The following is a 13,003-nucleotide window of genomic DNA, read 5'->3' as shown; positions in this document are numbered from 1 at the left end:
TGAAGTTGGGCTTAGAATCTGCCCTTTTAACAGTATTTCAGATGATCTGAATGCAGGATGTTTCTGTACAAAACTCTGAATCTCTCATGAGATTCAGAATCTTCTTATTCCCTGCTGTTTTGTTGTTTTTTGTTTTTTGAGAGAGAGACATGAGAGTGAGTGGTGTTGGGAGGGGCGGAGGGAGAAGCTGATTTCACTGCTGATCAGGGAGCCCAACTTGGCACTCTGTCCCAAGATCCTGAGATCATTACCTGAGCTGAAGGCAGATGCTAAACTAACTGAGTCACCCAGGTGCCTCTATTAGTGTTTTTTAATAGAATTTTTTTTTCTGCAAGTTTTTTTCTTAACCCATTTAAGAAAATGGTTTAAAATAAATTAATCATTTAAAGATTTCCCCATGATTTTTTTTTTTTTTTTAAATAAGCTCCATGCCCAGCATAGAGCCCAACACAGGGCTTGAACTCAAAACCCTGAGATCAAGACCTGAGCCGAGATCAAGAGTTGGCCGCTTAACTGACTGAACCAACCAGGCACAACCTGCCTCAATAATTCTTTTTATTTTTAGGATGAACTTTCTGATGTTAGCCAAGGAGGATCTAAAGCTACTACTCCAGCATCAACAGCTGCATCAGATGTGGCCACACTTCCTACTGATACTCCCTTAAAGGAGGATAATGAAGGATTTGTGAAGGTTGCAGATACACCAAATAAATCAGAGATAAGCAAGCATATTGAAGTACAGGTAGCCCAAGAAACTAGAAATGTATCAACAGGTAAGTGATGCTAGTTCTTTATTTTCTGGTAAAGATTATGTGGGTGTGAAAAGATACATCTTAGGTGTGTTACTGCTTTAGATTTATAAAATTATACTGAATTACCAGTAAGCTTAAAAGGGATGATGATCAATGTTTTTGAGAGACAGATTTGGGGAGCTTGGGGAATGGAGAGCCTGAAAGGTAGGACAGTAGTCTTAATTTCTCTGTATTTCACACCTAAATTAGTAAATAAACAAACAAGGAGTTCTGCCCTAGGATAAAATGGACTGAAGTTGGGCTTAGAATCTGCCCTTTTAACAGTATTTCAGATGATCTGAATGCAGGATGTTTCTGTACAAAACTCTGAATCTCTCATGAGATTCAGAATCTTCTTATTCCCTGCTGTTTTGTTGTTTTTTGTTTTTTGAGAGAGAGACATGAGAGTGAGTGGTGTTGGGAGGGGCGGAGGGAGAAGCTGATTTCACTGCTGATCAGGGAGCCCAACTTGGCACTCTGTCCCAAGATCCTGAGATCATTACCTGAGCTGAAGGCAGATGCTAAACTAACTGAGTCACCCAGGTGCCTCTATTAGTGTTTTTTAATAGAATTTTTTTTTCTGCAAGTTTTCTGCAAGAAATACAAGTAAAAACTTTGGTTATTTATCAGTTTCTGATACTCACTGTTTAGAATATATGATATCTTGTCTAACCCCATGTTTCCTAGAACTCAACCTTAAAATTATTTTATGATCAAATGATGTATTTATAACCATTGAAGCAAAGGATTTTTCATATTAGGGTCAGTATGTGATACATGCATTATTTATGTCATCTTGTCCTTTTCCCAAGGCTCGGCTGAAAATGAAGAGAAGTCAGAAGTTCAAGCAATCATTGAATCCACTCCTGAGTTGGATATGGACAAGGATCTCAGTGGATATAAAGGCTCAAGGTACTGTCAATGTCAGATGAAGACTTTTTTTTTTTTTTTTTAGATGAAGACATTTCTTTCCCCTCTCCGAGAAGCATACTGTTATTCTCTGGTCTCTTGCCAGAAATAAAGGGCATTCACATGTTTTGCTGAAGAAATATTAATATTATATTCTAGTTTCCATTTTTGAAACTGGACATTGTAAGTGGTCGAAATGTTTTGTGGTGAAATGTTGCCTTTGCAGCATCAGGGATTAGGAGTATATAGAAGGATAGAGGAAGAAGACAGCCAAGATGTAACCAATACTTTTTAGAATTGGGGAAATATAGAAACAGGAGTAGGGGGAAGTAACAATTTGAGCAACCTTTGTTCCTTCTACCAGATCAGGAAGAAGCATATGTACTCACTTCAAAACTGTAATGGTTTCACGATGCCTGGCTGGCTCAGTCAGTAGAGCAGTTGACTCTTGATCTTAGGATTGTGAGTTCAAGCCCCATGTTGGGTGTGGAGCCTGTTCAAAAAAACAAAACAAAAAAAGATCAAACTGTAATGATCTCATTATTGGAAGAAATTAGTTTCATTACATGGTGAGCCTATTTAGTGTTGGGAAGAGAATTGTTACCTATCATCTTAATCAAGGTATTCTAAAGTGTATGGATGTTCAGGAACTTCACGCAGGAGCTACTGCGTTTCTTTTAATTTCTTCCATAACATTTATCTTTTAATAATAAAGACTATAAAAATACATGCCATTTATTGATCACTACAATTGTGGTTAAAAGCATTAACCTAGAGTAAGACTGTGTGGGTTCAAATACTGCCTTGGATTTGAATCTGACATGTATTTTCTCCTTCATAAAAAGGAAATGTGATAATACCTCAGATGATTATGATTATATCAATCAAGGTGTGTTAAATCATTGGCAAAGGGCCCAGTTGAATAAATGTTAGTATTATTGTCTTCATCATCATGTAATATAATTTTTTTTAAAGATTTTATTTATTTTATTTGACAGAGAGAGAGATCACAAGTAGGCAGAGAGGCAGGCAGAGACAGAGGGGGAAGCAGGCTCCCTGCTGAGCAGAGAGCCCGATGCGGGGCTCGATCCCAGGACACTGAGATCATGACCTGAGCCGAAGGCAGTGGCTTAATCCACTGAGCCACCCAGGCGCCCCAATCATGTAATATAATTTTAATTACAACCTTATGAAGTCAATGTCTTCATCCCCATTTTACAGTTAAGGAAGCTCAGAAATGTGTAATAACTTGGCAAACATAACCTAGTCAGCAAGTAGAGCTGCCATTCAATCTAGGACTCTGATTCCAAAGGCCTTGTTCTGTGAAAATATTTTTTATTATTTATTTACAAATGTAAACAACGCAGGGGTGCCTGGGTGGCACAGTTGGCTAAGTGTCTGACTCTTGATTTTGCCTCAGGTCATGATCTCAGGGCCTATAAGATCAGAGCCCCATGTTGAGCCCTGAGCCCTGTGCCGGTCTCTGCTCTGGGTGTGGAGCCTGCTTGGGAAGTTCTCACTCTCCCTATCTCTCCCCCTCTCCCACCACTGGCACGTGCACGCTCTCTCTTAAAAAAAAGAAAAGAATAAAGAAAACAATGCAGAGTGTAAGAAGTGAAATTTGCTTTTCATCTTTACTTTCCTAAGCCTAGAAGACACAGCCACTTATTAGCAGTTTCAGTTTATCATCCTGAACCTCTTTAAAAATGAAAAAATAAATTTTATTAGACTAACGCATGTAAGTCTAATAGTAAGGTCAAATGGTAATAATTCAAAATATGAAGGGCAGTAGTAGTCCCTTGCCCCTACCCACCCCTTAGTACCATTCTCAAGCGGCAGTGTCTCTCACTTCGTTCTCTCTCTTTTTTTTTTTTTTTCTCAACAAAAGTGGCTCAGCTTCATTGCAGGGATGCTGGGGAGGGCCAGCAGGCTAAAGGAGGGTGTCTGTAGAAACACCCGTCCCTGAGCAGGACTGCCAGGCCCCAGGTCTGTCTGGAGGGCAGGAGAGGGTCAGCGTTCTGCCCCCTTTCGTCCTTCTTTCATACATTTATTTATTTATTTATTTATATATTTTTTAAAGATTTTATTCATTTATCAGAGAGAGAGAGGGAGCGAGAGTGAGCACAGGCAGACAGAATGGCAGGCAGAGGCAAAGGGAGAAGCAGGCTCCCTGCTGAGCAAGGAGCCCGATGTGGGACTCGATCCCAGGACACTGGGATCATGACCTGAGCCGAAGGCAGCTGCTTAACCAACTGAGCCACCCAGGCGTCCCCCCTTTCGTCCTTCTTAGGCCCAGGGTTCCAGGCCATGGCTACTTTGGGCCAGGGTTAGAAACAGCTTTTCCTCTTTCTCCAGGGTCTCCAGCAGAGTGTCCACACTCTCAGAGCTGATGCATGCCTTCCTGTTGGGCAGGTCCTTGTCAAACTCAACTCCTGCCATCTTGTTGAGCACCTAACTGACCACCTTAGAGTGGTCTTCACGAGTCATGTCCCCGGAGAACTCGTGCTTCCCCATGACTGTGGATGTGACGGTGGTGGCAGCCACATCTTAGTTCTCTTTTGCTGTTTTTCCTCAGGTATCTAAGTCACATCCTTGTGCTTCTTTTCCTTGTTCCTTCTGTTCACAGTTGGGATTCTGTGAGAAAATTAAGCCTTAATGCCCCAAGGCTTCTTCTGTATAATGAATTAGCTGCACTCTTGTGCATGTAGCATTGAGAAGATTGTCACTTAGATCCTTTTCTGTATTCTGTGGATCAGGTGAGGAACTCTGGTTTTAGAAATGCTGTGATACTAGCTGTGGACCTTATAGTGAAGATGACACCACCTTACCTTCCTTTCATCCTCTCAATATAATTCAGTCTTTGTTACATTAACATTCATTTTTTAAATCATTATGACTATATAGATACTGATCACAGGTTATCAACAGAATATGCTGTGATTATATTTCCTATCTTGTGCAACTTTGTTTTTCTGGAATTAATAAAACCTCTTGGGTTTTTGTTTTGTTTTGTTTGCTTAGGCTTCTGCATACCGATTGCTAGTTCAAGGAGAGGTACCTTGTGAATCATAAATGTAAACACTCTCAAAATGGCCAAATGTAAAGCCAGCTTCCCTGCACCCTCTATCCTGGGGTCTTTTTTTCGCATCTTCCAGCCCAGGTGTCATGGGCTCTGGTCCTGGTGTTTGACCTCACTATCACGCTGGGAATTCACGTCACCTCTGTCTCTGTTGGATCTTCTGTTTCCGGGATCCCTAGTCATCTTATTGCTGGTGCTTCTTTTTTAAGATTGATTTATTTTAGAGAGAGAGCACAAGTGGGAGGGGCAGAGAGGGAGAGAGAATCTCAGACTTGGTGCTGAGTGGCTAACAGAAATTCTAGGTTGGAAAATATTCAGAAGTTTTCCTTCAGAATTGTGAAGACGTTGCTTCATTATCATGTTGAGTTTTGAGAGTTGCCATTTGGGTTCTTGCTTTTTTGTTTATTTTCTCTGGAAGATTTTAGGATCTTCACTTTATCCCTCATGTGCCCCTCTCCTTTAAAAATTCATTGATCGTGGTGCCTGGGTGGCTCAGCTGGTTGAGCAACTGCTTTCAGCTCAGGTCATGGTCCCGGAGTCTTGGGATCGAGCCCTGCTTTGGGCTCCCAGCTACATGGAGAGTCTGCTTCTCCCTCTGACCTCCCCTCTCATGTTCTCTCTCTTTCAAATAAATAAATAAAATCTTTAAAAAAATTGATTGTGTGCTTGATGTAGGGGGTCTTCTTTTGTATCTTATATGTGGCAAGTACTTTCATCTGGAAATTCATATCTCCCAGTTCTGAGAAATTTTGTTACTTCTCCTTACTGTTGTCCTTTCCTCTTTCTGGAATATCTGTTAGGTAGCTATTGAACATCCTGGACTAACCCTCATAATTCTACCTCCTCCCTTCTATTTTTTTGTCCTAACTTTCATATGATTTCTTCAACTTTATCTTTCAACCCTCATTGATTTTTTTTTCCCCCTAAACCTTAAGATTACTCTTCATAACATCCTGCTCTTCTTTTGTGAATACAATGTTTAGTCTGAAAAAAATTAGTTGTTGTTGTTCTATGTTTTTTTTTTTTCTGTTGCTTGAGTTGTCTCCTTTTTGCTCTGAGTGCTTCTGTCTTAGTGCATTTGTTTTTGGACTCTTTATTTTTAATAAAGGCCTTCTTTAAAGGTCTTATGCTCCGTGGCTGTTTTGCTGGAACTGAAGTAATTGATGCTGATTCTCTGGTTTCCAGCTTTTAACATGTAGATATGGCATCCATTGTTTAGGGAGCAATGCTATGGGGAGGGAGGTCTGTGTTCTGGAGGACTGGACCTCTCTCTTACTGCTTCTTCTGCTGTCTTTCATCCCAGCCTTCTGTTTTGTGTTCTCCCTTGCATGCATCTTTCTGTAGATTGCTTGTTCTTTCAGTGCCTGGTCCTTTCAGAGGTTCTGGCAGCATGCTGAGTTCCTCCCTAAACGCTAGTGGCTTAGGTTTCAGCTTTTTCTGATTGGTCAAATCACTTTCTCCTGTTTGCCTGTTTTCCATCTGACACAGTTTTGTTCACATTCCATCTGCTGCAATTTCTTTTTCTATTCCCTATGTTCTATAGGTGGAAAATGACTATGTTTAGTCCAGCACGTTTAACTGGAAGTCCTGTGCAAACTTTTTTTTTTTTTAAAGATTTATTTATTATTTTAGAGAGAAAACCAGGGGGGCAGGGGCAGAGGGAGAGAGAACCCTAAGCAGACTCCATGCTGAGCACAGAACCCAACATGGGGCTCCATCCCATGACCCTGAGATCATGACCTGAACCAAAACCAAGAGTCAGACACTTAACCAACTGCACCACCCAGCACCCCAACTTTTTTCTATTAATATAACATTAAAGCACAAACATATACATTTTCCCATTTCTTTGCATATTCCATGCTGTAAAGGGCTTATATACACTGTGTTGTAACTTACTTTTTATTATTTATTTATTTATTTGTCAGAGAGAGAGAAAGAGAGTGTGTGTGTGTGTGCACAAGCAGGGGGAAAGGCAGGCAGAGCGAAAAGCAGACTCCCTGGCGAGCAAAGAGTCTGAAATGGGACTTGATCCCAGGACCCTGGGACCATGATCTGAGCAGAAGGCAGACATTTAATCCACTGAGCTATGCAGGCATCCCCTTGCTTTTTTAAAAAACACCTCTTTATAATGGGTTTCTTTAGTTTTTAACTATAAAGTTAAAAATCTTTAACATTTATGTATATCCATAACTTCTCTGTGACCTATAAATGATTATTAAGGTCATTTCAGCTTTTAGCTACTATAAGAATGCTGCTCAGACCATTCTTTTACATTTGTAATTATTTTCTTTCTTTCTTTTTTTTTTTTTAAAGATTTTATTTTTTTATTTGACAGAGAGAGAGATCACAAGTAGGCAAGAGGCAGGCAGAGGGAGAGGGGGGGAAGCAGGTTCCCTGCTGAGCAGAGAGCCTGATGCGGGGCTCAATCCCAGGACCCTGGGATTATGACCTGAGTTTACTAAGGCAGAGGGCTTAACCCACTGAGTCACCCAGTTGCCCCTCGTAATTACTTTCTTAGGACAGGATTTTTGTAGGATTTTTTTTTTTTTAAAGATTTTATTTATTTATTTATTTGACAGAGAGAAATCACAAGTAGATGGAGAGGCAGGCAGAGAGAGAGAGAGAGGGAAGCAGGCTCCCCGCTGAGCAGCGAGCCCGATGCGGGACTCGATCCCAGGACCCTGAGATCATGACCTGAGCCGAAGGCAGTGGCTTAACCCACTGAGCCACCCAGGCGCCCTGTAGGATTTTTTTGACAGTGAATTCTTGAATCAGATGGTATTTGTATTCTGAATTTTAACAGATACTATAATTGCCCTTAAAAATAAAATGCCCATGCCATTTTATATCCAGACAACATAAAACATGGCGGTTAGGTAATCTCCTGGATTCTGAAGCTTGGCTGTCTGGGTTTGAATCCTTCTTCCTTCTCTCATTTGCTGAATGATCTTGGGAGATTCCTTCATCTCTTTGGTTTCCTATTCTATAGAATTGGGATAATAGTACCTCCTTTGTAGAGTAGGTGGAGGATTCAGTAAGGAAATCTAGGTAAAGTGCTTATATAATGTCTGATACAAGGCAGAGTTGTGCTCTGTTAGCTGTCATTTATTGTTTGTGTTTACTGGGATATAACCAAAAAATAAGCATTCTGTATTTTCTTCAGTTCTTTCTGTGGAGTTTAATGGGAATTCCATAGGAAACCTTTTAGAAATCTTTTAAAATTATATTTTGTACTAAATGTCAATAACAAGTGGACAATTATTTGCCTATTGTATTCACTTTACACTGTTGATAAAGTCTGTAATATATGTTGATTTGGTTGTGTTATTTCTGTTGCACAGCACTCCCACCAAAGGCATAGAAAACAAAGCTTTTGATCGTAATACAGAATCTCTCTTTGAAGAACTGTCTTCAGCTGGCTCAGGCCTAATTGGAGATGTGGATGAAGGAGCAGATTTACTAGGTATGATAGCTTATCTGAAGAAGTATACTGTTTTAGAAATCTATCTTTTAAATGATTTAATTAAAAATTCCTTTAAAATGTCCCTAACTGATCAGTAGCACACAGTTATTACACTTTCAGGTAATTAATAGGAATGTATTCTTTGAGATCATAAAAGCTTTAAATGAAAGCGTCTTTATATATGGATATCCCTCTCGTTGAATTGCACTTTAATTTGTATTTTGAAATTCATATAGCACATTTTACTGAATATGTGCTATAGTCCAAGAACTGTATTACACATAAGGAACACAGTGATGTATATCTGTGTGTGTGTATGTGTGTGTGTGTGCATCCAGATGTATAGATTGATAGGAAGTCCCTGGCTTATAGAGTTCTTTAAATTCTGTTGACTTTAATTAAAAAAGAAAATGTAATACTTGTTTTTTCTGAGATTTCACAGAATATTCTGTTTTAGCTATATAGGGAAGGTAATCATTTTAGCATTTGTGTTTTTGAAGAACAACTGGTTTGAAAAAAGAATACTGCATTTGGCTCTTCCATTATTTATCTGGTGACCTTTGCCAAAGAGCTTAACCTCTCCTGGCCTTAGTTTCTTTGTGTATAAAATGAAGGAGCCGGATTCAAGTTTAGGGGTTGAGCAAACCGTGTAGCTCATAGGTCCACACCCAGTGCATCGCCTGTGTGTATGAATAAAGCTTTATTGGAACACAGCTACTCTCATTCATTCACTTATTGTCTATAGTTGTTTTGGCACATAACAGCAGAGTTAAGTAGTCTGTTACAGAGATCCTTTGGATTACAAAGACTTAAAATATTTACCCTCCGACCCTTTACAGAAAGAGTGTATAGACTCCTGCTTTAGGTGATCTCTGAAGTCTCTTTGAACAATAATTACATGATTTTGACTTATGTCAGTTAGCTTTGGCGTATCTTTTTATAACTTAAGATCTTACAGAGATTGAAAGCCTTATGGCATTAAAAACCCTTGCCTTTGGAATAGATACCAGCCTTGAAGAAATGTATGTATCTATTATGTATCTGTTAGTATAATTATAATACAGACTATAGTGTTCTCAAAAGGTGCTTTTTGTCAATTTTTGTGACTGTGGAGTGGGATTCCTTGCATTATTTTGTGTTAAATTTATTGATTGCCATTATGTTCTCGAAAGTTTCAAGTATTTTTTGAAGGAAACATAAGTTCTGTCTAAATGGAACTCACAGTCCATCTAGTAAGAGAGAGTGAAAGTTTATTATAAATCAAACTTCCTGAATTAGACATAAACTCCCACCATTAAAGTAGAAGTTAAGTACTGGAGGCAATTGAATGAGTTTGCATTTCTCAAGGAGGGGTAAAGATTAATTCTTAAGGAATTAATTCCTTAGAATTAGGAATTAGTTCCTAATTCTTAAGGAATACCCCATTTTTGAATTTACACTTTAACTTTAGTTAACATTAAATTGTGAATGAAAAGTTCCTTTTATGAAACTGAGTCCCTTGGCATATTTGAACAGTAGGTACAAAAAATGCTGGAAAGAAGAATTTTTAAGTATTTGAATTTATATTCAAATTTATGTACAGTAAAAAAATCACTCTTTATGGTGAATTTTTTTGACCTTTAACAAAAGCATGGAGTTGTATAATCACCAGAATCAATATACGCGCCCCCCAAATTCCTGCATCCTTTTAAATTCGGTTTGTATATTCTGCTACTTAATATTCCAGTATGGAATAATATAATTTTTGAGGTTGGTGATCCCAAACTTTCCTTTTTGTGAAGAGTTAAGAACCCACAGAGTACTTAGAAATAATTGTGGTCTTTTAAAATCTTGTGTTTTCTGAAAACTTCCATTCTTTTTTTTTTTTTTTTTTTTTTTTTAAGATTTTATTTATTTATTTGACAGAGAGAGATCACAAGTAGGCAGAGAGGCAGGCAGAGAGAGAGGGGGAAGCAGGCTCCCTGCTGAGCAGAGAGCCCGATGCGGAGCTCGATCCCAGGACCCTGAGATCATGACCTGAGCCGAAGGCAGCGGCTTAACCCACTGAGTCACCCAGGCGCCCCAAAACTTCCATTCTTTAAGTCAGAAAATTAACCATAAGGAATAGGTTAAAAGCAAAATCCTAATACTCTGGTTTTCTTTCTGGTTTGAAAATAAGAAATAGAGTGTAAACTAGTGTATTTTTCCTTTTGTAGATATTGATATATTTATCTCTAGAATGTTCCAGATTAGAAGTTTTTACTATATCACCTTAAGTGTAGTGACTTAGTCCTGCATGAATACCCTTTGGCCAAAGATGGTAAATGAACTTTCAAGGCACTTAGTTGTTCCCTGGCTTCTCTTCTGTACAATTTCATGATAGTGGTTGAGGAAATGGAAGATAGTGAAACCACCAAAATCATTTCCCAAAGTTCTTTAATTAACTCGGGTTAATAAATACATAGTCCCATTTCTGTAACTCTGTTTATTTCTTGATTACTATGTTATTGTAATATATTTTTGTAAAACTCTTCTCTTGTTTGAGGGTATACTTGTTTGAGGGTATATTTTGCAATCATTATGCATATATCCCACACTTAGATTATTTTTTCTGCTTTTAATTATATAAAAGAGGTAAAGCCCTCCCCACCCCCATTTGTCCTTGTCTCTTGACTTCCTTATTTTCACTGATCCTTTTCCCATTCACTTTAGTCATGTACCTAGAACTTGGAAGGCATACATCCTCCTATTGGGATTTTCTTTCTCTTGATTATCTTTCTGTATTTTCAACTTCACTATCTTTACTTCTTTTTTTTTTTTTTGTCATTTAAACATGTTCAAATCTTTTCCACTTAAGAATGAAAGTACTGCCCCTCCTCTTCCTCTGCATCTCTATCTTCAGTACCTTCCAGTACCTTCATATCCTGTCACTCCCTTTCCTTCCATTTCTGGTCACATCTTTATGCAGCAATTCCGAGGAGGTATCCGCTATGTGTCTGACACTATTCTAGATGATTGTGATACATGGTCAAACAAAGTAAACTTCTTAAAAGTGTAGCTGCTTTTAACTGTCAGGATTTCCCCTTTCCCACTTGCATCTCATCCCCCTGTCCTCCATATGGGCATTCTTCCCCACACTCACATGTAGTGAAACAGCCTTGTTTACTATATCCGGTGTTCCTTCTCTGTTCTTTCACAGGACTTCTCAGATAACATTTGTCTTTAACTCCATCTTTGCTGGATTTCTGTGAAAACAGACTTTTCTGCCTCTGACTATTCTTTTTCAGTCTTTGCAGGATCCTCTTCCCTCTGCCCATCTTTGAGGATACCAGTATTCCAGGCCCGCTTCTTTGTTTGGGAAATCCTATTTGCCCTTGCTTCTAGGCTTTCATGGAAAATAGCTCTGCAGTGTTTATCTCCTTTCAGCATCTTTTTCTAGAGCCCCAGACTGTTATTTTGAAACAGCCCAGGAGACACCTCTAAGGTGATTTGTAGGGCTTTACATTTGATGTGCCTACAGCTCAGTTCATTGTGTTCATTGTTCTGTTCAGGGCTGTTCTTGGTCCAGCAGGTACTGTCTCCGTGAATACCTCACCGTCCACGGAGTTCTCCATTTGGAATCTCTCCTTCTTCTCTCAGAAGCAATCACCAAGGCTTCCTTACTCCCTTTTCTTTAAAAAACAAAAACAAAAGCAAAAACTGCATATCTCTTTATAAATCTCCTTGCCTTTTCTTAAATGGCATATCCTCCTATTGGAATTCTGCCTTGATCCCCTACTTAAAGCTTAGTTGTCCCTGAAATGTATCCTCATGGCACTCATATTTTTTACTATGCCACTCTTTATACTTTACGGTAATTTTGTATGTACTCACCTCTCTGGGTAGGCTCTGAGCTCAGTGTGGCCAAGACAGCTTTATCTGTTGCTTTCTATTGAGTCTTTAGGACCATAGCACAGCAATTAAGTGAATGGATTGCTAAATAGTTCTAATGGTTTTATTTCCCCTCCAATTCTGTGATTCTTCACCTTTTAGGATTAAAACTCCTTTATGGAAGAATTTGTAAGAAAGCAGTGTACTTTTGAAAAAATGCATGTATAGGTAGATAAAATTGTACATACTTTCTCAAGGGATTGACAGATAATTTGGAGGCCCAACTATGAACCTAGCTTGAGCGTTGATGCTAAAATCCAAATGAGACTTCTGTGACTTTAAAACCTGCCAGGCAGTTTTTTGCATGTTTTTAATAGTTAAAGTTTCCAAATCAGACCTAAGTTTATGTTTGGTTGAAACCTTCAATAGAAATGGGGCTACCTCCAAGTTATGTTTTTCTTACACTTATGAGTTAGTTTTTATCAATACATTTCAAAATGAAAATTTTGGACAATCCTATTGACATATATATTAAATTTATACACGAGATTTTGAGAGAAATCTTCACTGAGAGTGTGTAAACTTTAGAACCTACATTATCAAAATATGATTCCCATAGAATACATATTTCAAAATTTTCTCTTATTTATAATATTTACACTTTATTGTGTTTGTTTCTCTGCGTCTTTTAAATTTTATTGTCTCCTCTCACTGAAATAAATGAGCAGAGATCTTGCTTTCTGAAAACAATCTAATTGTGATTCTTATTCATTTTTCTCTTGGGCTGCTTACCCAGGGGAATATTCTGGTGTGTATGCTTTTAAATACTTTACTATTATTGCTTTTTAAGCAAGGTGTTCCTGGCTGCTATTCTCATGCAATGCTTTCTCATCATTTTTTTCTGCTCAA

At 38.5% G+C, this 13,003-nt stretch overlaps 1 protein-coding gene across 5 annotated transcripts in view; it reads left to right on the top strand.

Moving 5' to 3' along the window:
* The window catches only part of SPAG9 (sperm associated antigen 9), a 139,247-nt gene that overhangs the window by 85,614 nt on the left and 40,630 nt on the right, over positions 1–13,003 (top strand). For all 5 annotated transcript variants that reach the window (XM_059378821.1, XM_059378820.1, XM_059378824.1 and 2 more), the window contains 3 exons: positions 566–773; positions 1,604–1,703; positions 8,124–8,245. In XM_059378821.1, the coding sequence (XP_059234804.1) occupies positions 566–773; positions 1,604–1,703; positions 8,124–8,245 (430 nt within the window). The remainder of the gene's footprint in view (positions 1–565; positions 774–1,603; positions 1,704–8,123; positions 8,246–13,003) is intronic.

Source organism: Mustela nigripes, chromosome 16, assembly GCF_022355385.1.
Source record: "Mustela nigripes isolate SB6536 chromosome 16, MUSNIG.SB6536, whole genome shotgun sequence".
NCBI classification, from domain to species: Eukaryota; Metazoa; Chordata; class Mammalia; order Carnivora; family Mustelidae; genus Mustela; species Mustela nigripes.
This window is presented reverse-complemented; position numbering and strand designations above follow the sequence as displayed.